Source organism: Garra rufa, chromosome 15, assembly GCF_049309525.1.
Source record: "Garra rufa chromosome 15, GarRuf1.0, whole genome shotgun sequence".
Taxonomy (NCBI): domain Eukaryota; kingdom Metazoa; phylum Chordata; class Actinopteri; order Cypriniformes; family Cyprinidae; genus Garra; species Garra rufa.
In genome coordinates, this window is record NC_133375.1 from 36,647,475 (window position 1) to 36,670,928 (window position 23,454).

A 23,454-nucleotide genomic window follows, 5' to 3' on the forward strand; every position below is an offset into this window, starting at 1 on the left:
GTTACCGTGAGCTAGAGCTGCGACCAATCAGGCGTGTGCGAGATCTTCTTCACTTTCTCGAGTTCTGAATTATGGAAATGATTTAGCGCCGACTGCCGGCTCAGGTCAAAAAAATAAAATTACCAAAAAAAAAAGTAATGGTAAAAAAAAAAATGACCACAAAAATACTATAGTTTTAATATGGCATTTTACCGTGAATTATGATTTATGAATATGGCAATCGTACATACCATACAGTGTGGTATTAGTGTAGTACCACCTCAGTATCTTAGAAGGGTTTTTTTCCTCTTTCAAAAAACAAACATACAACATGCTTAACATCAGCACAGAACACAAACAAAAGTGGGGGATACATATAACAAGTATACATCAAGGAGGGTAAAACAATTTACAAATAACCTTCCTCTGATCCAGTATTGCAATTCAAAAAAAGGATCATAGATTCATCTATTTTAACTGTTTTATAAAATATATCAAAAACCAAGACAGATACAGTGCCTTGTGAAAGTATTCATACCCCTTAATTTTTTTCACATTTTGTTATGTTGCTGCCTTATGTTAAACTTCTTTAAATTACTTTTTTTCCCACATCAATCTACACTTTTTCAATCTACACACAATTTAATATGAAGAGGGCAAGCAACAAATTATTGAGCTAATCCAAATTTCACAAAAATCTTATGGGCATAACTGTAATATAAGTCAGACAGTAAAGTGATGTTTTTTGTCACTCTTCTGAGGAAGATGTCCTTTACTTGTTTTAGCCCACATGTACACACAAAGAAATAGTTTGGTCAATGTTCATCCAATCTCAGATTGTAATGGACTTTTCTTTATGTTTTAAAGAGGTTTTTTATTGTTTTTTTTCTACCCAAAAGAGAATAGGTAAATTTCACAGTCCAAATCCAAATCGCGAACCCCCTCCAAGATTCCTCAAATGATTCCTGATCCGCGCGAACCGTTGTTTTAGACTGGAACCGGAGAGCGGATCGCGATTCGCGAATCAGCTCCAAGGTTCCGATTTAAATCAAAAGATTCACTAACCCGTTAACAAGTTCTTATTTAAAATAAATGATTCGCTATTCCCGATCTAAATCAAATGCGCATTCTGAATCTGTTTCGCAAACCCGCGCTCCGAAGTTCGCATCTGAATCAAATATTCACAAACCCGCTCCGAGTCGCGATCTGAATCAAATTATTCTCAATACACGCAGACCGAAGTTCCGATCTAAATCGCGAACCCGCAAGAAGTCCTGATCTGAAACAAATGATTTGCGATAAGTAAAATCCGGATCTGAATCAAATGATTTCTGATACGCGAAGTTCCGATCTAAATCCAATGATTCACAAACCCGTTTTGAAGTCCTGATTTGAATCAAATGATTCGTGAACCCGCTTCGAAGTTCCAATCTAAATCAAATGATTCGTGATACGCGAAGTTCGGATCTAAATCAAATGATTCGCGTTCAAAAATAACCAATGAGTTTCGTTTTTTTTTCCTATTTAAAACTTGACTCTTCTGCAGTTATATCGTCTACTAAGACCGGCGGAAAATGTAAAGATGCTATTTTTATAGCCGATAAGATTAGGAACTAAGCACTGCGCCTGCTTTGGCCATATTACGGCAGCAAACTTCCTTGACTATTACGCCGGAATGGGAGTGTAGTTCCTAATCTTATCGGCCTAGAAACTCGCAGCTTTACATTTTCCGCCGGTCTTAGTACACGATATAACTACAGAAGAGTCAAGTTTTAAATAGGACAAATATTGAAACTCGTTGGTCATTTTTGAACGTGATGCTATTGGTCTCATAGGATTCAATGATCTATGCTAAGCTATGCTAAAAGTGATATCGCCAGAACAGGAGAACGGCTGAATGGATTTCAAAACGGTAAAAATCAACTTATTAACTCGGGGGGGGGGGGGGGAGGTGGAAAATGAGCCTATTTCCAAAAAAAAAAAAAAAATGTGTATGCTACTGTTATTCCTTCATTAAAAAAAAATAAAATGGAGTGTTCCATTAAGGCTACAAATGATGTTGAAAATAAACAGCTCTTTTGATCTGGTGTTTGTTAGAATAGCTTGAACTGAATGATAGAAGTCATATGCATTATGTTGACAGTTGTCATTATGATCGAGTTTGTAGCTAAATTCACTATATTTTAAATAGTTTGACCAATGCAATTCAGTTGGTGACAGTTCAGTAGGAAACCATCCAGTCATCTCATGCTATTTTAGTGTTATATTTATTAGTATACATTGTAATATATATTTGAGAAATTATTGTTACATTTAGCTTTTAGCTTACATTCACTGAACGAAAGTTATGATTATCCAGGCAACTATAAGGACGTGTTTAGCTTCGTTTAGTTTTGAAGAAAAAACATATTTTGTAAATATATTTATAATGTTTCTTACAGTATTTTATTTCTGCACTATTATAAAAACATCTTATATTTAAATTAATGTATAGGCTATTACATTTAATATTTAGCTTTAATTCTAAATTAAATCTGTGCTATCTTTAAAGTTTAATTGACACCACTTTATGGACTAAACAGGTAACTAAAATATTGCTGTAGTGTTGCTCAACTATAATTAGATTTACAAAAATCCATTGAAACTCTCTCTGAAAAAGTATGATATGTCGCTCTTCAGGAACCTTCAGAGTCTAAAATGATCAATTAGGCGTACTAATAGTATGCAAAGCATTATATAATGCCTGTTCATTTTAATAAAAGGTATGGCAATGGTTAACTATAAAGAAATATACATAGATTCTTAATAAAAAAAAACTGTTTCAGCTGACATTATTTGCGGCTGTTCAACACACATCCTCACACAAATAACACAACACTTATAAAGCCTGAGAAAGGTGGCATATAAAAAAAAAAGAAAAAAAGAAAATGTGCAAGATGTGTCCTTATTGTTTATTTTGTCCTCATAAGTAATGATATTTGACACTGATCCGATTTATTAACAGCTTTAATTGTAACAATTGTAGCCTACAGTTTGTCAAAGCAACTTAATATAACAAAAATAAATGCAAAGACAAATATTTTCATAATTGCATTTTTTTTTTTACAAAAAAGATTTTGCCACTATCTAGAAATTGAAAATTCGGATATAATGGACAAGAGATAAATTTGATCTATAAAACCGCTGAAATGAAACACCTTATGACTGTAACATTGCATTGTCCAGTGCACATATATTTACAGTGAAACAGTTTTGCCAACCCAAGCAATGTCATAAAAACTTGCTTCACCAGTCCTCTGCATCGAGATGATAAACAGACAAGTAATAACTTTAAGAACCTCTGCCATCACAACAGTAGATGTGGCCAAGAAATCAGACAACGTCCACACGCAGCTGATGCTGAGGATGAGCGACACATTCTGAATCACCAAAATCCCCACACTGATGAACTTCATGATGTTCACTGCAAGAGACAAATATATTTAATTAGATCTAAACACTGACAAACACCAGCTTTAGACACACCTAAATAAATGTTTGCTTAATCCAGTGCAAACACACTGCTCGCATGTAGAAACAACTTCCAGGCAATCAAGTTCACGTTTTAATGGCATTACACTGAAAAATAATACTAGAATGTGAGAATTAAAGCTTGAAATATGATTATATTGTCAAAAATTATTGCACATGACTTGCCTGATTTAATATCACAGAGAATAACAAACAAAAAAGAAAGTCTGGTTTCTCTATTTTACAATAATCTCATTCTCCTGTAAAATAATGGCAGTCCCACACTATAAAGCTCCACTGTCCATATCAGAAGGTATATGGTACTTTCAAAAGTGTGGTACTTTTTAGTACTTTTTGTTTGAATACAAAAAAGCACCCTGCAGTACCCTGCAGTTTTTTCGGTTGTACGCGAATAGAGAAAACAGACAAAAGAGATGTGGCGAAAAAAAGGAAAGAAAACTTCAACACCCATAATGCACAGCGCTCGATCAAGACTATCCGTAAGCGGAGATACAAAAATGCGGAAGTACGATTTGTAGTTTTCACAAAAGCCCTGCAGTTGTCAAAAGTCCACCGGGTGACGTAAAACTTTTGATAGCTCCCGGACTTTTTTCTGATAAACAAACGGGGATATCTTGGTGCAGATAACACGGAAAATGAATACACATCATTCATTTACTTAGCCTACTTACATGTATTAACAACACAACGCTGGCTAAAAATCGGCAAATGCACCCTTTAAAGTCTGATGTTTATATAAGAGATTAATAAATTATGCTTCTTACTGTCTTTCAGTCTTCGGGCAGATGTTTTGTCCTCAGTGCTATTGACAAGGTTTTCACTGGCTGCTGCTGCCATCATTATCATCATCAACATCAAACGATTCGATTAAGCGATCCGCTCGATGAAGCACATCAGATGTGATTGTGATCGAAAGAAGGGTTGCAGTCCCACAAAATCGCTTCCCGTAACTGTCCGTGGGAGTTTTTCTTTTTTTCTTTTTTTTTTGGAACTTTTTTTTTTCTTGAGCTTCCATTTTCCAATTTATTTTTTAAATATTGAAATATTTACTAGTTTACCACCCTCTGCTTAACTTTTATGTAGCTGAACGATCCTCATAATACAATTGGAAAAACAAGTTCACACAAACACACATTATATTGCAAAGACTTATTGCACTGCGCTACATAGGCCAATAGAGGGCAGCAACACCTTAGAGATTTCACACAGTCATTATTTTCTGAGACAAGCAACTATGTGATTTTTTTACCTTGAAATATCAGTTTTAAAAGAATTCTAATGCCACATATAACTTTTAAGGTTAATTAGGGTTGATAAGGCAAATAGCGTCTGTTTCCCACATTCCTTCCCAAACGTAGAGTGGACAATTAATGTCCTTTTTTTCTTATACATGTCCTGGGGCCTCATTTATAAAACTTTCTTACGCACTGATTTGATCTTAGAGTGTTCGTACGATCAAATCCACGTCAAAGTACAGATTTATAAAAAACATCTTTGACGTGGAAAAGTACTTATCTCCACGTCAGATTCCAGCTTGGCGTACGACCGTTTCCTTGTGGTAATGCCTGGTATTGCAGATAGTTCAGCCTCACTATAATTTGATTTCTTGCACTCCTTTTTACTTGCCATTGTCACAGAGTTTTTGCTTTAGGAATGAGCTCATTTTATATGTTAATTAATTAAGCAGGGGCGTTTCGACGGCGGAACATTCAGCTGCACACAATTCCACGATCATTTGTGATTTATAACCGAATGACTGGCGTACATATGGATTTCGTGGTACGTTCGTTTTCTCTGAATCGCTCTTACGATCAAATCAGAAAAGTTCTTAGATAAAATCAAGGATGGTCTTTACGCAAGTCTTTATAAATGAGGCCCCTGGTCGGACATATATTGCCCCGGAATGTCCATGTTTGGGCTTTGCTTTTTTATATTTACGTCCTTTTTACAATCCTTATATATTATGCGTACGCAAATTTGCATTGCTTTGCATGTTCTTAATTCTATCTTTTACGCCAAATGAAGGCTATATGATTGTGGCCAAACAATTCAATTTTTGTTTCATCTGACCATGAAACAGAAGACCAGAAGTCTTCTTCTTTGTCCAGACGAGCATTTGCAAAGACCAGGCGAATTTTGTATGCCTTATCTGGAGAAGTGGTGTCCTCCTTGGTCTGTGTCTGTAAAACCCAGCGGTGTGCAGTGTCCGTTGGACCGTCTGCCTTGGCACCAGCAGAGCCCAGATTCATCAGGATGGCCTTGGTGGTGATCCTTGGATTCTTTTTTTTTTACCTCTCTCACTATCCTCCTGGCCAGCACAGGTGTCACTTTTGGCTTCCGACCACGTCCTCTGAGATTTTTTTCACAGTGCGGAACATTTTGTATTTTTTAATAATACTTTTCCCTGTAGCCACTGGAACTTCAGAACATTTTGATATGGTCTTATAGCCCTTTCCTGACTTGTGAGCAGCCACAATGCGTAGCCGCAGGTCCTCAGTGAGCTCCTTTGTCTTAGCTATGACTGTCCACAAACCAGCAGCAGAGAGCTTCTGTTATTCACCTGTTGAGTTGATTAAAACAGCTGTTTCCAATGAATCAGGGTAATTAGGATGCTTTAGAACAGCTTGGACTATTTGGAATGGTATAGAACTTTGGATTTTCCCATAGACTGTGACAGTTTTCAAAGGGTGTGAATAATTTTGGACATGCCACAATGATGCCTCTTGTACATCGTCTTCTTGTCTGTTGGGAGAAGCCTGTGTCATTTCCGGTCAAAAATAAATAAAATGGTTAAATAAAAGTAACTTTAAGTCAGAATTTGCCAGGGGTATGAATAATTTCGGGCTTGACTGTATGTGTGTACTGTGTATTATGTATATACACACACATCCATGTATATATTTCAGAAAAATGTTTATATATTAAATATATTTATATATAATATAAACTATATAAATATATACATGTAAATATTTTCTAAATATATACTGTATGTGTGTATTTATATATAGATAATAAATATACACAGTACACACACATTATGTAAAGAAAAACTTTTATTTTGAATGCGATTATTCACGATTAATCGTTTGACAGCACTAAAAATGAATGTACAGCTACCTACTGTAAGTATTTATGTCAGGGAATTTCACTTGTCTAACTGTACCTAGGGGCTTTCAAGTCCCAAAATACCCCAAACTACACAAAATTGCTTTAAGGCTCAAGTTGTTTTCTATACATAATCTAAATATATAACATTTAAAAAATATATGTTTAATTCGTAATGTAATAAGACGAATGTAAGGTCTACTAGTGTATGCATTCAGTTGGCCAAGCTGCAATTTTTCTAGAACAAACAATACGGAAATATCAGTTCTTTCATTACAGTAAATCAGGCACGTGAACATGCTAAAAATACATTCCTTCTTGACTTGTCGGGAATAACTAAACTGAATGGTTTGACTGGAGAGGCCAGTTTAAAACTTGATGAACGAAAACTATGATCTCCATTCGGCAGCAGTTTCTCTTTTTATCTTCTTTGCATGAGAAATGGATAAAAAGAAATGGATAAAAAAGGACAAGACAGGTGTTTCTTCAAATACAGATATTTTCCATCTATATTTTTTATTCATAGAATCTTATAAATTAAACAGCATGTGACAACAGCCACAGCACATTGTTGAATACACAAGTATTTACAGCTAAACTGTTGTGCCAACCCAAGCGAAAACCGCAAGGATTTTTTTCGTAACACAAAATGTAAGAAAATACCCCAGTGTTTACATGTCATGTTGGGAAAGGTCCAATCCACATACAATCAATTTTGTAGTCTCAATTCAAACATTTTGAATAGGTCCAGATTTCAAATCAAAATCTAATTCATTTGGCATTATGCATGTTTACCTTACATAAAACAGTAAGGCAGATCTCTTTGGTGTGTTATAATGAAATCGAACAATCAGGAAAAGCCCGCAGGCCCTTTTCAGTAAACATCAACAGTGGGTTAGTGGTTGAAACCCTCATGACATTAGTTAACATGCTGACCTTTGGGAACTTCCAACAAAACGACACACATCTGAGATGGTTCAGTACAAAGCGTCCTGACAACATTCTTTAAGTTACAGCGCAGGTATTTCACAAACAAAAGAGACAGAAACCAAAAGCCGGCTTAGTAATGGCTCTGAGGAATCCATCTAGGGAATTGGTTCATTTAGAGTAAACAGGATCCACAGGAATGTTCCTCTTCTCTTCTGTCGCACCTTCTTGTTGATAAATGGGAACAGATTCACATGAGCCTGAATTATTGTTCCGCCAGCCCTTCCGTCAAAAGACTGGAAAGCAGATCCAAAGTCTTTTTATTAAACCCCTTAGAACAGGGACAGAATATCACTGTACAAAATAAACCTGTAAAACCAGGTATCTGCAAGTCCACCTACTGTCACTTAAGTCAGTTAGAACTTCAAATAAACAAAACAAACACAGTTCTTACGGCTTCTGAAACTTCTTGCGAAAATAAATTAGTACAAGGCTGAAAATAATAAATAATCAGCAATAAGTTAAAAAACAAGAAACGTTGCATTGAACTGTGACAGTTGTAGTCGTGGGAAATGTTCATTCATAATTCATAAAGTAAACCTGCAGCAATCCAGGGCTATTTCGGGGTTCTCAAAGTATAGATCCCATATGAAACGACATCAAAGGCAGTCAAACAAAAAAATAAATAAGGAAGAATCCAGAAGCCAGCAACTAGAGTTCAGGAAGTCCAGTGTAAAACAAAACAGTGTGTGTGAAAGTTCTGAATCGAGTCCAAAAGTCCTTCAGGATTTAAAGGCTTGGCTTAATATTGCTTTCTGCTTGCAAATCTCCAATGTCCTCAGAGCTCTCCATCATCCAAGGATGCTGCAAAATCTGCTCCAAACTAGGCCGGTCCTCCGGCCTGTACGAAAGGCACCAGCGAATCAGAGTCTGGCATTCTGAAACGAAAGAATAAACATTGAATAAACCTGGCACTGCATACTAGCTCTGTGATGAATTTGCATATGTTGTTCCATTGTTAAGTAAATGTGCAAATGTAAATGTTCTTTAGCAACAAATCTGCTTGATTACATTGGAACAGCATTTGCATAATTTGCAACCCATTTGAGTTTCATAATGTGAAGTATTTGCAAGTTACACAAGTAGAAAAACAAGAATAAAACGTTGGGCAGGACCTATCAGTTTTATATAAAGTGATAAAAATGTTCAAAATTGAACATTCTGTCATAGTTTACTGACGTTTTAAGCATTTGGATGAACATATATGTGACCCTGGACCACAAAACCAGTCTTAAGTAGCATGGGTATATTTGTAGCAATAGCCAAAAATACATTGTATGGGTCAAAATGATCTATTTTATGCCTAAAATCATTAGGATATTAAGTAAAGATCATGTTCCATGAACATATTTTGTACATTTCCTACCATAAACATATCTAAACTTAATTTTTGATTAGTAATATGCATTGCTAAGAACTTCATTTGAACAACTTTACATTTGTTTTGCACCCTCAGATTCCAGATGTTCAAATAGTTTATATTTAAAGCTTATTTATTCAGCTTTTAGATACCTTCCAATTTCAGAAAACTGATCCTTATGACTGGTTTTGTGGTCCATGGTGACATTTGAAAAAACCCAAGTCAATGGGACCCAAACTGTTTTGAAGGTTTTTAAACATGAGGGTGAGTAAATGATGACAGAATGTTTATTTTGAGTGTTCTGTCTCTTTAAGAAAGTAGATTTCGTTCAGTTTGAAAGCTCACCTTGGGAGATGCGTTTAGTGAAACTTGGAGTGGCTTGTATAATATCGGCGTCCCGCTCAAAGGGAATGTCTCCACACACCATGTCAAACAGAAGCACGCCCAGCGACCACACAGTGAGCGGACGAGCGCTGTAGCGCTGCTGTAGGATCCACTCTGGAGGGCTGTAGACTCTAGTTCCTAAACAGACAAGAGGAGTCATTAGAAACAGTTTCACATTTGTGATATATTCACACATATGCAATAACCTCCCAAAAGCAGGCTTACCTTCAAAGTCAGTGTAGATGGAGTCCTTCAGGGCAGCACCAGATCCAAAGTCAATGATTTTGATGTCTCCAGTGCGGGTGTCAACAAGAATGTTTTCATCTTTGATGTCCCTGTGGACGATTCCCTTTGAGTGGCAGAACAGCAAGGCTTCAATGACCTGTTTGAAGAACCTGAACAGAACAATTCTCATTAGTATCGTGGTTTACAATTAGAACCGAATGTCAAAAGGCATATTTGCATTTTTCGCACCTCTGTGCAATGGGCTCCTCCAGGGCTCCACGTTCAGTGATGAAGTCAAACAGGTCTTGGCAGTGTTGGGGTTTCTCAAACACGATGAGGTATCCCTGACCAGGCATCTCAAACCAGTCGAGCATGCGAATGATCCCGCGGTGACCGGGTAGTGACCCCGACCCTCCACTGAGACAGAGGAGGAGAGCGATCTCCATTGGGACTGTGTTTGTTGTACCAGGCTGTGAAAGGCAAATAAAAAACAACGGTCATTATTCATTTTGAATTCTGATTATTTTCCACCGGAAACGACGTTATGATTTTAAAAAATCCCTAGAAAATTCAACACATGGCACTACAGGTGTAAACCAAAACAGGGTTTCTCCCAGGGTAATTAAAAGGGGAAATATTTTATGTCACATATTTACAATCTATAAATACACTTCTTGTTTTCAAACCAGATATATCTCGTCAATCAAATCTATTACTATTAGCTCCTGACACACAAGGGAAAGTCCACTTAAGTTTCCCTCTTAGGGTGTTTTGAAAACTCCGTAGCGTCACGCCTACGTCACTTTCTGTATTAGGACGATGTTCCGGTAAAAAAAAAAAAAAAAAAAATCCCTAAAACAATCGGAAGAGGGCGCTACGACGCATATTTCATTGTTTATATTCAAGATCCTGACAAATTGAAACTACTTTAATTCTGCTTAAAAAAAAAAAACAATAACTGAAAGAAAATAAATGTGAGGGATTACTCACCAGTTTGGCCCATTGCTGAATTCTATCACGGGATATTTGTTTGATAGCGACCTGAAATGATAACAAAAGTAATTTAGAAAACAAACTAAAGAAGCTATGAATACGAATGTTTGCATTTTATGCAATTGTATATCATTTTTACCTGTTGTCCGTCTGAAATGCGCTGTCCGGAGAACACAGAACCGAATCCCCCGCTTCCAAGGAGGGTTCCCATTTTATATTGCTTTTCAAAGTTGTCTTTCCCTGAAGGTAAACACAATTAAATTTAATTAAGATGCAACACAACCATTCTAAATTGTGCTTCTGGTTTCATATGAAAATTAGCACAAGCGCATATTGAATTTAATTGTTGATAAAATTCAAAATAATACTTTTTCTAGTTGTTAGGTATTTTATTGAGCTTACCATTTTTTGCTCTCACGGCTTCCAGCTGATCCAAACGCAGGTCAACAATCCTTTTATCCAGCATTTTCGTTTTTTATCCGGATAGAAAGTCTAAAAACAAACAAATGTCTTCAGCTAGTACAGTAAGCCGCCTCAGCAAAACATATCCATGGTTAATCTGTTATGCTTCGTCGCTGTCTGTTTTCAGTTCAATTCAAATTCCGCCGTTTGCTGTAAGTTAAGCGTCTGCGTGACTTCTCCGTCTAGCACTCGCACACTTCTGAAGCAGCCAAACATCGGTTTGTTGATGTTTTTAAGTTTACATGCGTAAACACGCCCAACTCTGGCGAGACCGCCCAATCGCCGGCAACACGCTTGGAGTGTTTTGAAATGACAGCCAATCACAGCGCTGAATTTTTTAAAGATTTGAATATTAATGAGCGGTGGTTAAAATTCTAAGAATCTCACCGGCTTTTACGCCCAACGTCCCACAGAAATAGCGCGCGCGCGCAATGACAGGAATATCTTTGAGGTTTTTTTCAACACTTACATTTTTGAATTCACCCTTGCGTTAATGCAAGATATTCTAGCCATTCTCTTCAAATAGTCTAAAAAGAAACTGTAAGAACAGAACAGAATTTAAAAAGAAGTTAGCTGAGATAGTAACAATTTAAACAGATACTAGATACTCATACGAAATAGATATTAGCAGTTAGTACATTTAAGTACTACTAAACAAATAGACTAGAAAAACAAACTGCATTTAGAAAAAACTGAAACAGGTACAATTGTAATGCATTCAATTTTGAAGTGAATCTAAACACCAGATCATTATATAGAATTATAAGGCACATGTTTAGTTTTTTTTCCCTCTTAGACACTAGATATGCAAATAACAAGTTCCAGTAAATAACAAATAGCTAGTCACTAGTGAAAATGAAAGATACTAGTCACTACTGGATTATTTACTAGTGATTTTAAAAAGTCAAAAAGGAGATAATATACAGTGAAGTTGAAACATGGTCATTTAGCAAAAATATTGCACACATTGCACATATTAACAGAGATGATCTTAGACCAGTTTGAAGGGCATAATGACTCATCCTTTAGCTTGCTCTGTGCATGTGGGACAGTCCCAAATCAGCTATTTACAAAATCGAATGCGGTTTCGTCTCCACGATGATATACCAAGAAAAGCGGAACCTTAATAGCTAAACGATGGTGCTTGATAATGCTTCATCTGCACATACCAAGACCTGACTTGGCTGAAATGCCCTTTCAGACACTTGACTAGTAGACTTCAGCATTGCATTGAAGTTGCATGCATTTCTACATACATAATTTTCAGACACACCTCATTCTTTAATATTAAACTGTTTTCCACATTTTAAAGTCATAGCAAAGTCATCAAAAGTATGACACATTTACATACAGTTGATGTTTACACAAAATTTTACACACACCTTGAAGAATCTGCAAAATGTTATTTTAGCAAAATAAGAAGGATCATATAAAATGCATGTTATTTTTTGTTTAGTACTGACTTGAATAAGATATTTCACATTAAAAAATATATAAAAATAACCCAATTCAAAAGTTTACATACACTTGATTTTTAATACTGTGTTGTTACTTGAATGATCCACAGCTGTGTTTTTCTGTTTAGTGATAGTTGTTTATGAGTCCCTTGTTTGTCCTGAACAGTTAAACTACCCGCTGTTCTTCAGAAAAATCCTCCAGGTCCCACAAATTCTTTGGTTTTTCAGCATTTTTGTGTATTTGAACTCTTTGTAACACTTACTGTATGATTTTGAGATCCATCTTTTCACATTGAGGACAACTGAGGGACTCATACGCAACTATTACAGAAGGTTCAGACACTCACTGATGCTTTAGAAAGATACACAATGCATAAAGAGCTGGGGTGAAAACTTTTAGAATTTGAAGATCAGGGTAAATTTAACTTATTTTGTCTTCTGGCAAACATGTAAATATCTTCTGTAGCTTCTGAAGGACAGTACTAAATGGGAAAAAATGTGATATTAAGGCAAAACAAGAAAAATGTACACATCCTCATTCTGTTCAAAAGTTTTCACCCCTGCATCATGTTTCCTTCTGGAGCATCTGTGAGCGATTGAACCCTCTGTAATAGTTGCATAAGAGTCCCTCAGTTGTCCTCAGTGTGAAAAGATGGGTCTCAAAATCATAGTTACTGTTGGAAAGGGTTCAAATACACAAAAATGCTGCAAAACCAAAGAATCTGTGGGACCTAAACAGATTTTTCTGAAGAACAGCAGGCAGTTTAACTGTTCAGGACAAACAAGGAACTCATGAACAACTATCACTAAACAAAAAAACACAGCTGCGGATCATTCAGGTAACAACGCAGTTTTAAGAATCATGTGTACATAAACTTTTTATAAATTCAACAATTATTTTCTTTTGTAAAATATCTTATTCAGGTCAGTACTAAATAAAAAACAACATTCATTTTGTATGATCCCTCTTATTTTGCTAAAATAATTACCAAACGAAACGTAGTGACCAATCAAGCCTGTATAAAAAGGATGGCAACAAATAAGTATATTTCTTCAGAAAGTTCTTTTTTTATTCCAAGAAAAAAAAGAGCATTTTCATCCCAAACAAGAAAATAAAACAAGATTATATTAATCAATTAATTAAGAGGATAAAGTATGACTTTTTTTTCAATAACTTTTCGTTTGCCCGTGTTTTCTATAATGATATCAGTCATGTTTATTTTCACATGCACCTAAAGAAGTCCAATGATGGTGTGAATGGCATAAGAAAGAAAAGGAGTGGTTAGGTGAGTATCACAACAATGGGCCATTACTGCTGGATGGCTGAGGCCAGTGATGGACTGATGGATGGGTGTGGGGGAAGGAAAGAGAGGACGATGTGAACTGCATGATGATGGAGAGAATGCGATTGGTTTGATCCCCATGTATCTGCCTCCTGCTTCGGGTGCAGATTGTGCCTCGACCCTCCATTATCAACTGCTGTCTGGAGAAGGTTCTCTATGCATGGCGTTTTTCTTCATGCTATCGAGGTATTCCTGTTGTGACACGGCCAGGACGGACGCCAATATCTCGTCGTCCTCCCAGTCTGTTAGGCCTGTTGCAAAACAAGAGCAACAAAACACATCATAGTTTGCTCACCTAGATAAAAATCATTATATAACTTAAGTCAAAACACACTTAGTCTCTTATGCTACCCAAGGCTGTATTTTTTAATCAAAGATAAAGTAAAAACAGCGATATTCTGAAATATTATTACATTTCAGAATATTTTAAAATGTAATTTATTGCTGATGCAAAGCAGAGTTTTCAGCATCATTGCTCTATAGTCACATAATCTGTCAGAAAGAATTTTAATATGCTGATTTGCTGCTCAATCATCACTCGTTTTTTAAGGATTCGTTGAGGAATAAAGAACAAAATAACTATTTATTTGAAACAGAAGTACAGTAAATGTCTATCATTAAATTTGATCAGTTTAATACAACCTTTGTGAATAAAAGGATTAATTTATTAGATTTCTGAAGGATTATGTGACAGTAATGATGCTGAAAACTCAGCTTTGCGTCACAGAAATGAAATACATTTTACAATATTATCATAGAAAAGAGTTATTTTAACTTGTAATTATTAAGATATTAAGTGTATTAAGTTATTAAAACTTGTAACTCGTTTCTATTGTTATATTATTTCTGTGATGCAATGCTGAATTTTCAGCATCATTACTGTCACAAAATCCTTCAGAAATCAAATAAATTAATCCTTTTATTCACAAAGGTTGTATTAAACTGATCTAATTTAATTCAAATAAATACTGTTATTGTTCTTTATTCCTCAAGGAATCCTTAAAAATTGAATGATGATTGAGCAGCAAATCAGCATATTAAAATGATTTCTGAAGGATCATGTGACTGAAGACTGGAGTAATGACGCTGAAAACTCAGCTTTTTAATTATCTATTTTTGAGCAAATAAATTCAGCCTTGGTGAGCAGAAGAGACTTGCAAAACATGCATTATTCCAAACTCCAAAGGCCGACGATACAGTAAAAACAAAGTGTCCAACATAAACAGAAACTTCATTAAAAGACCAGCTTTTATTATTCTCAAATGCGCATTATAGCAATAATAAAGAATGAGTAGGTGTGTCTATCTTTTAAAGACTGGTGTATATCCATTTGTAAAAACCATTCACTCCCTATTTGCACCTTCTTAAGTTCTTAGCCACAACAAAGCTGATGTCAACAGTAAGTGGGGTGTGCCGATACTCAGCCGCAATCAAGTGTATTTAACTGCAAGTAACGACTGTACATGCTGCTTTCTGCATGAGTGCTGGGTACAATCGCCACAGCTCCAAGCTGAATCACATGGATCAAATCACAGATTCATGCCGTGTGAGATGAATGAGGAAGGCGAGCGAGTGCCATGACTAACATGGCATTCCTGAGCCCTGGATTCCTTCATACTGAATCAGGCAAGACAGCTAGACGGACTGGCAGGCATGATTCAGCTTCCTCACCAAAAGCAGTAGGGGACATCTCTTGCATAATGGCCCGATAGCCCAGTGCTGGATACAGAGACACCAGAGAAGACGAGGTGGGTCTGTCTGGTCCAACACAAGCCTGGTTACTGGGACCTGAACGGCGAGACAGAACACAGGAAATCTTTATTTCGAAACACTAAAGTTCAGACACTGAGTTTCTATCTACAAGGTTTCTTCTGCAGTGTTTTTTGGTCATTTTCATAAAAACACCACACACAATTTTTTATTTATTTTGCATTAAGAAACTTTTGTATTTTTTTGTTTTTTGTTTTAATTGCAAGTTTATATCTCGCAATTTTGACTTTTTTTCGGAATTGCAAGTTTATCTCACAATTCTGACTTTTTTCTTGCAATTTTGACTTTTTTTTTCAGAATTCCAAGTTTATATCTTTATATTTTTTCTACCAATTTTGACTTTTTTCTTCAGAATTGCAAGTTTATATCTTTATATTTTTTCTACCAATTTTGACTTTTTTCTTCAGAATTGCAAGTTTATATCTCGCAATTCTGAGTTTTTTTCCTCGCAATTCTGACTTTTAAATTGGAACTGCAAGTTTATATGTGGCAATTCTGACTTTTTTCTTGCAATTTCGACTTTTTTTTTCAGAATTCCAAGTTTATATCTTACAATTCTGATTTTTTCTAGCAATTTTAACTTTTTTCTTCAGAATTGCAAGTTTATATCTCGCAATTCTGAGTTTTTTTCCTCGCAATTCTGACTTTTAAATTGGAACTGCAAGTTTATATGTGGCAATTCTGACTTTTTTCTTGCAATTTCGACTTTTTTTTTTTCAGAATTCCAAGTTTATATCTCACAATTCAGATTTTTTCTAGCAATTTTGACTTTTTTCTTCAGAATTGCAAGTTTATATCTCGCAATTCTGAGTTTTTTTCCTCGCAATTCTGACTTTTAAATTGGAACTGCAAGTTTATATGTGGCAATTCTGACTTTTTTCTTGCAATTTCGACTTTTTTTTTCAGAATTCCAAGTTTATATCTTACAATTATGATTTTTTCTAGCAATTTTAACTTTTTTCTTCAGAATTGCAAGTTTATATCTCGCAATTCTGAGTTTTTTTCCTCGCAATTCTGACTTTTTTTCTCGCAATTCAGATTTTTAAATTGGAACTGCAAGTTTATGTGGCAATTCTGACTTTTTTCCCCCTCACAATTCTGACTTTTTTCTTGCAATTTTGCCTTATTTTTCCCGAAATTGCGAGTTTATATCTTGTGATTCTGACTTTCTTTCTGCAGTTGCGAGTTATAAGAAACTTTTGTCTCGTTTTTTAAAGGCATTTTTAGTAACACTAAAATTAAGCAAACATACCCACAAATATTCATTACTGTAATTACTTAATGATAATTCTCATTATATATGCATTACTGTTGTACGGTGCCATAATAATTGCTGTAATACTGGTAATGAATATATTTTTGTTTATATACTGTTCAAAAGTTAGGGGTTCTTTTTCTGGAAAAAGACATTTGTTTCTTATTTAGCAAGGATGACTTCAAATGATCAAAAGTGACAGTAAAGACGTTTTTCATTTTACAAAAGATTTCTGTTTCAAATAAATGTTGAACTTTATATTCATCAAATAATTATGGAAAAATGTATCATTGTTTCCACAAAAATATCAAGTCAAAACCAAATGTTTTCAACATTGATAATAAGAAATGTCTCTTGAGCAGGAAATCAGCATAATACAATGATATTTAAAATAAAAAGCAGCAATTCTGACTTTTGTCCTTGCAATTTTGAGTTTATATTTCGCAATTCTGACTTCTTCCGGAATTGCAAGCTTTTATCTCGAAATTCTGACTTTTTTTTTTAGGAATTGCACTTGACTATTTTCCTCACAATTCTGACTTTTTTTCAGAATTGCAAGTTTATATCTTGCAATTCTGACTTTTTTTCCTCGCAATTTTGACTTTTTAATTGGAACTGCAAGTTTATATCTTGCAATTCTGACCTTTTTCTTGCAATTCTGACTTCTTCTTTTTTTTTCGGAATTACGAGTTTATATTTTACGATTCTGACTTTCTTCTGCCCAAACTCACAGTTGCGAGTTATAGAGTTAAATTTTGAGAGGACAAAAAGACTGATATGCTCTCAGAAATATCTCACAATTCTGAGAAAAAAAGTCTGAACTGTGAGTTTATCTCTCACAATTCTCACTTTATTTCTCAGAACTGCAAGTTTATTTCTTGCAGGTCTGACCTTATAACTCACAATTGTGAGTTTATCTCTCACAATTCTCACTTTATTTCTCAGAACTGCAAGTTTATTTCTTGCAGGTCTGACCTTATAACTCACAATTGTGAGTTTATATTACACAATCCTGACCTCATTTCTCAGAATTGGGAGGTTTCATCTCACAAATCTGAGAAAAAAAAAAGTCAAAAAGTGCAATTAGCTTTTTTATTTTTTATTCAGTGGCAGAAATGAGCTTCCATACCGAAACCTGGAGTAATGATGCTGAAAATTCAGCTTTGCATCACAGGAATAAATTACATTTTAAGATATAATAAAATAGAAAACAGTAAATTTGAATTGCAATAACATTTCACAATATGACCATTTTTACTGTATGTTTGATCAAAGAAATGCAGTCTTGATGAGCAAAAGAGACTTCTACCAGAAATATTAAAAATCATACTCAACCCCATCTTCTGAATGGTAGTTTACATAACAGAATTACAACAGGTGTTCTTTGACCAAAATATAATTACTCATTTAATTCCTTCAGTTTTTGAGGAGAAATACAACCCATGTTTTTCACAGGTCTCCTTATAATCAGTTTAATTATCCTAAAAATTGGCCTGCTGGAGGAAATGCTGTAGGAAATGTATCATACTGATAGTTTTAATGACACTGTGCTTATTGCAAAACACTGATAACAGACCTGGCGCACAGGGCGATGGGGGTTTGGATAGTGCGAGGGCCGCTCCGGCCGGGGAGGGGGGCTTAGCGGTTGTGTCCGAGTGCGAAGGATCAGGAATCTCCGGAGAGGGGGCGGAGCTGCGTTGCCGTGGGGATCGGGCATTCCATTCTTCCAAACCACTGGAGGCCGCAGCCGTGGCAGAGCTGCACGTAGCGCTGGCCTTACGAGGCTGAGGGAGTGACAAAAGTAAACACATTCATTCACAAATGATAAATGCACAGGAACATCGTAACTTCAAAGTCTGTCACTCGAAACAGTAAACATTCTTATATAAGGACATTCTTATATTGCTTAGATAAAATGACTATTCAGTTCAGAAGCACGCTTCTGTGAGTCAGTCCAAAATGTGATTTATAAGAAACCCTATTGCTTCTGTGAAGAAGGGTCTTCTAGCACGCTTTGAAAATGATTGACACTGCTGTCAGTCAGTCCAAAATGTGATTTATAAGAAACCCTATTGCTTTTGTGAAGAAGGGTCTTCTGTACAGCTGGTTGAAGTGTGAAAACGCAAACCACACAGGTTGCATGTATTTGAGCAGCCGACAGTCTTAGGCATGTGTATCCTAACCAATAAGGCAGTCATTGCATCTTAGCGTGACTTAAATAATTCCTATGCAATCAGCATTAAAACCAGCGATTATTTTATAACACCATTAACGTGTGAAGTCATAATCATACGCTGACTACCTGAGTCCTACTGACGATCGTGCTGTTAAGCATGTAAATACAGATACTGATCGAATGAGACATGTCGTTAGGTAGTTAGTAGGATTAGCATTAAAACAAGCAGGTTGCGCACCTGTCGTGCCTGTTTCTCCTGGTCTCGAAGCCACTGTAAATATGATTCTCTGGCCACTTGCTCTTCTATGGCCTCATTGGTGGCTTCCCAATCTGTGGCTCTCTTCTTGTCCTCCAGCATCTGTTGCTCAATCCAGGATTCCTCTGACGTTTTAATGGCATTCTTCATGAGTGACTGGTCTGCAAACTGCGTAGAGATAGAAAGACATAGACAGAAGAGGGGTTAAAGGACACAGTTTGGCCCTCAGGTGACAGGTGAGAATGTTTTGCGAACATGAGAAACATTTTCTCTTATATGCAAATGCATCTCATAAAACTGAAGGTTTTGACTTGGCATTTGGACTGGAGGAGCTGCATTTTGACAGCAGCTGTAAACAACCAACATTTAGGCATGTAATGACACAAGAGAACTTGATTCTGATTGGTCAATCCCAGCAAAGTCTCTTCTGCTTACCAAGCCTGCATTTATTTGATCTAGAGTACAGCAAAAAAACTACAATTTTGAAACAATTTTATTATTTAAAATAACCATTTTCTATTTGAATATATTTTAAAATGTAATTTATTCGTGTGATTTTAAAGCTGAATTTTCAGCATAATTACTCCAGTCACAATATTAGAAATCATTCTAATATTCTGATTTGCTGCTCAAAAAACATTTACTGAACATCATTTATTATTATTGTGCTGAATTGTTTCAGGTTTCTTTGATGAATAGAAAGTTAAGAAGAACCGCCTTTATCTGAAATCGAAATCTTTTGTAACATATGTCTTTATCATCAATTTTGATCAATTTAAAGCACCCTTGCTAAATAAAAGTAATAACCCCCCCCCCCCCCCTCAAAAATATATTGACTCAAAGCTTTAGTGTATAATGTTACAAAAGCTTTTTGTTTCAGATAAATGCTGATCTTTGGATCTTTCTATGCATCAAAGAATTCTAAAAATGTACTTAGCTTTTTTAAATATTGACAATCATAATAATAAATGTTTCTTGAACAGCAAATCAGCTGTTAGAATGATTTCTGAAGAATCATGTGATACTGAAGAATGGAGTAATTATGCTGAAAATTTAGCTTTGATCACAGAAATAAATTCAATTTTAAAAGATATTGAAATAGAAAGCAGTTATTTTAAACTCAGTCTAAAAATAATTTACAATATTACTATTTTTGTTGTGTTTTGGATCAAATAATTGCAGGCTTGGTGAGCAGAAGAGACTTCTTGAAAAAAAAAAAACATTCAAAATCTTACTGTTCAAAAACTTTTGACTTAAAATTAGATGAATTTATAGAATTACAGGTTGAACAATCAAATCTAGCTCACTCTAGAGCAAGTGCAAGACAGACAGAGCTAAAAAATACAGAGAATGTCTTTATAAAAAGAACAATTTAAACACGGTGTCTTTAAAAATATGACGTCAAGTGCTGAACTCCCGTCGAGCCAGTTGCGACAAAAATAGTATGTACGCTTATTACGATTATTGCAGTCACCCTGTCATTTTCATCATAAGAGGCAGATATAGACGTGGGGTTAAAGGCTACGGCGTTGCCCCTCAGGTGACAGCTGAGAATGCTGTCTGTTCAAGTACCCTGAAGATAAGTTGATTTGTGGGAGCAGGAAAAGCACTCTCCGCTATATGCAAATTGAGGAATGAGTCTTTTTTTAGAAACGCTTTCCAAGAGTGGATGATGGACATCATCTTATCCCAGAAATACTGAACACATCTGATGAAACACAGGGTTTCTGATTGGATGCACTGCATTTGACGGCAACTATGCACTGCCTACATTTAGGGCTATATTAATGACAGTATAATTAAATATTTTACATCTTTTTATACAAATACAAGTCAAAATGGTTTTGAACTAGATGAATGGAGGAACAGATGGATGAATGGATTTTCAGCAGCATTCTTTCCATATCAGAAATAAATTGTTCTTAAGGAAATGTATGAAAACTTCTTGAATGATTAGTTCACACCAGAATAACATTTTTTTTTACTCAACCCCATGTCATCCAAAATGTTTGTGTCTTTCTTTCTTCAGTCGAAAAGAAATTAGTTTTTTTTGCAGAAAACACTTCAGGAGTTTTCTCCACATGGTTGACTTCAGTGGGTTGAAGGTCCAAATTGCAGTTTCAATGCAGCTTCAATGGGCTCTTCACTATCCCCGCCGAGGAAAAAGTGTCTTACCTAGTGAACGATTGGTCATTTTGTATAAAAATGTATATTTTTAACCACAAATGCTCATCTTACAATAGCACTGAGTCTACGACTTCACACATGACGTAGTCCGGAGATGTCTTTAACTTGGAGTCCGAGTCAAGTCTGAAGTCTTTGTTGCTGAGTCTTGACATGATTATTTTAAAATGTTCTTAGCCTACAGATTAATAATGCTAAATTTAGATCAGAAACATCTTGTCACATCTGGTTTGAACAGTCAAAGTCATAGGTTACTGATAGATAAATAGATAGTAAGAAAAATAACTAGATTTGCTTGTTTTTCTCCAAGTAATCTATAATTTTCCTGATCACCATGTTTCTGTTGTTAAAATGAAGGCGTCATCTGTTGCTCTTAAACTTGGCATCTGTGCGCGTCGGATTGAGAAAGAAAGCGCACAAAGCTGAAAGGGCTTGAATAAAGTGCTTTTGGCTTTAGATTAAAATACCAGAGTATATAGCGCTGAAAGATATTTGCCATAAACAACACTAAGCGATTGTGCTGCTGTTACGGCTCACGGTCCAAATAAATGCCGGGGTGCGGATGCGGTCTGCCTTTTGAATATCAGTTATATAAGTATTTGAGTAAAAAAAAACTTGAGTCACTTTTAAAACATTCACAAGTCCTTTTTCTTGAGTCGAGTCAAGTCTGAAGTCGAGTCTGAAGTCCATAAAAATGTGACTGGAGTCCGAGTCACTAACTCGAGTGCCCATCTCTGACGTAGTCTCATTGGAAAGGTCGTGTGACATAGGTGAAAGTACCGACCCAGTGTTTACAAAGCAAATATGCAAAGAAAGTCAAACACCCTTTACTAAAAAGTTAAAACAATGTCAGACGAAGTACACAGGTGAAGAACTAACCGTGCATGACCTTTCCAACGTGATTACCTAATGCGTGAAGTTGAGCTAGTGCAAGATGAGCATTTGTGGTTAAAAAGTACATTAATTTAAAAAATAAATTTAAATATTTTTTAGAAAATGACTTTCGGTAGATAAGACCCTTATTCCTCAACTGGGATCATGTGGAGCCCTTTTAAGCTGCATTGAAACCATTGGATCATCAAACCGTTGCTAGTGCAAGATGAGCATTTGAGGTTAAAAAGTATATAAATTCATATATTTTTTCAGAAAATGACTGTTTCACTAGATAAGACCCTTATTCCTCAACTGGGATCATGTAGAGCCCTTTTTAGCTGCATTGAAATCACTGGACCTTCAACCCGTTGCTAGTGCAAGATGAGCATTTGTGGTTAAAAAGTATATGAATTTAAATATTTTTATAGAAAATGACTGTTTCGCTAGATAAGACCCTTATTCTTCAACTGGGATCATGTAGAGCCCTTTTAAGCTGCATTGAAACCATTGGATCATCAAACCGTTGCTAGTGCAAGATGAGCATTTGTGGTTAAAAAGTATATCAATTCATATTTTTTTTGGAAAATGACTGTTTCACTAGACAAGACCCTTATTCCTCAACTGGGATCATGTAGAGCCCTTTTAAGCTGCATTGAAACCACTGGACCTTCAACCCGTTGCTAGAGCAAGATGAGCATTTGTGGTTAAAGTATATAAATTCATATATTTTTTTTAGAAAATGACTGTTTCACTAGATAAGACCCTTATTCCTCAACTGGGATCATGTAGAGCCCTTTTAAGCTGCATTGAAACCACTGGACCTTCAACCCGTTGCTAGTGCAAGATGAGCATTTGTGGTTAAAAAGTATAGAAATTCATATATTTTTTGGAAAATGACTGTTTCACTAGACAAGACCCTTATTCCTCAACTGGGATCATGTAGAGCCCTTTTAAGCTGCATTGAAACCATTGGACCTTCAACCCGTTGGCCACCACTGAAGTACACTATATGGAGAAAACCCCTGGAATGTTTTCCTCAAAAACCTTAATTTCTTTGCGAATGAAGAAAGAAATGAACATCTTGGATGACATAGGGGTGAGTTAATTAAGA

The 23,454-nt window shown here is 35.7% G+C and overlaps 2 protein-coding genes across 2 annotated transcripts in view; both read right to left on the bottom strand.

Annotated features, from left to right (window-relative positions):
* Positions 1 to 8,101: 8,101 nt before the first annotated feature.
* Positions 8,102 to 11,362, bottom strand: pim2 (Pim-2 proto-oncogene, serine/threonine kinase). The gene is made up of 7 exons (XM_073819233.1): positions 10,970 to 11,362; positions 10,707 to 10,807; positions 10,565 to 10,615; positions 9,824 to 10,044; positions 9,575 to 9,744; positions 9,311 to 9,487; positions 8,102 to 8,483 (listed from the first exon to the last, which is right to left on the bottom strand). Exons 1-7 carry the CDS (start codon positions 11,031 to 11,033, stop codon positions 8,335 to 8,337), a joined length of 933 nt encoding a protein of 310 aa, XP_073675334.1. The 5' UTR covers positions 11,034 to 11,362; the 3' UTR covers positions 8,102 to 8,334.
* Positions 11,363 to 13,530: 2,168 nt separating this feature from the next.
* otud5a (OTU deubiquitinase 5a) overlaps positions 13,531 to 23,454 on the bottom strand; it is a 38,271-nt gene continuing 28,347 nt past the window's right edge. The window contains exons 6-9 of the mRNA XM_073819442.1: positions 19,269 to 19,454; positions 18,431 to 18,638; positions 15,501 to 15,617; positions 13,531 to 14,080 (exon numbers count right to left, since the gene is read on the bottom strand). Of these exons, the coding sequence (XP_073675543.1) occupies positions 13,959 to 14,080; positions 15,501 to 15,617; positions 18,431 to 18,638; positions 19,269 to 19,454 (633 nt within the window). The 3' untranslated portion in view covers positions 13,531 to 13,958. The remainder of the gene's footprint in view (positions 14,081 to 15,500; positions 15,618 to 18,430; positions 18,639 to 19,268; positions 19,455 to 23,454) is intronic.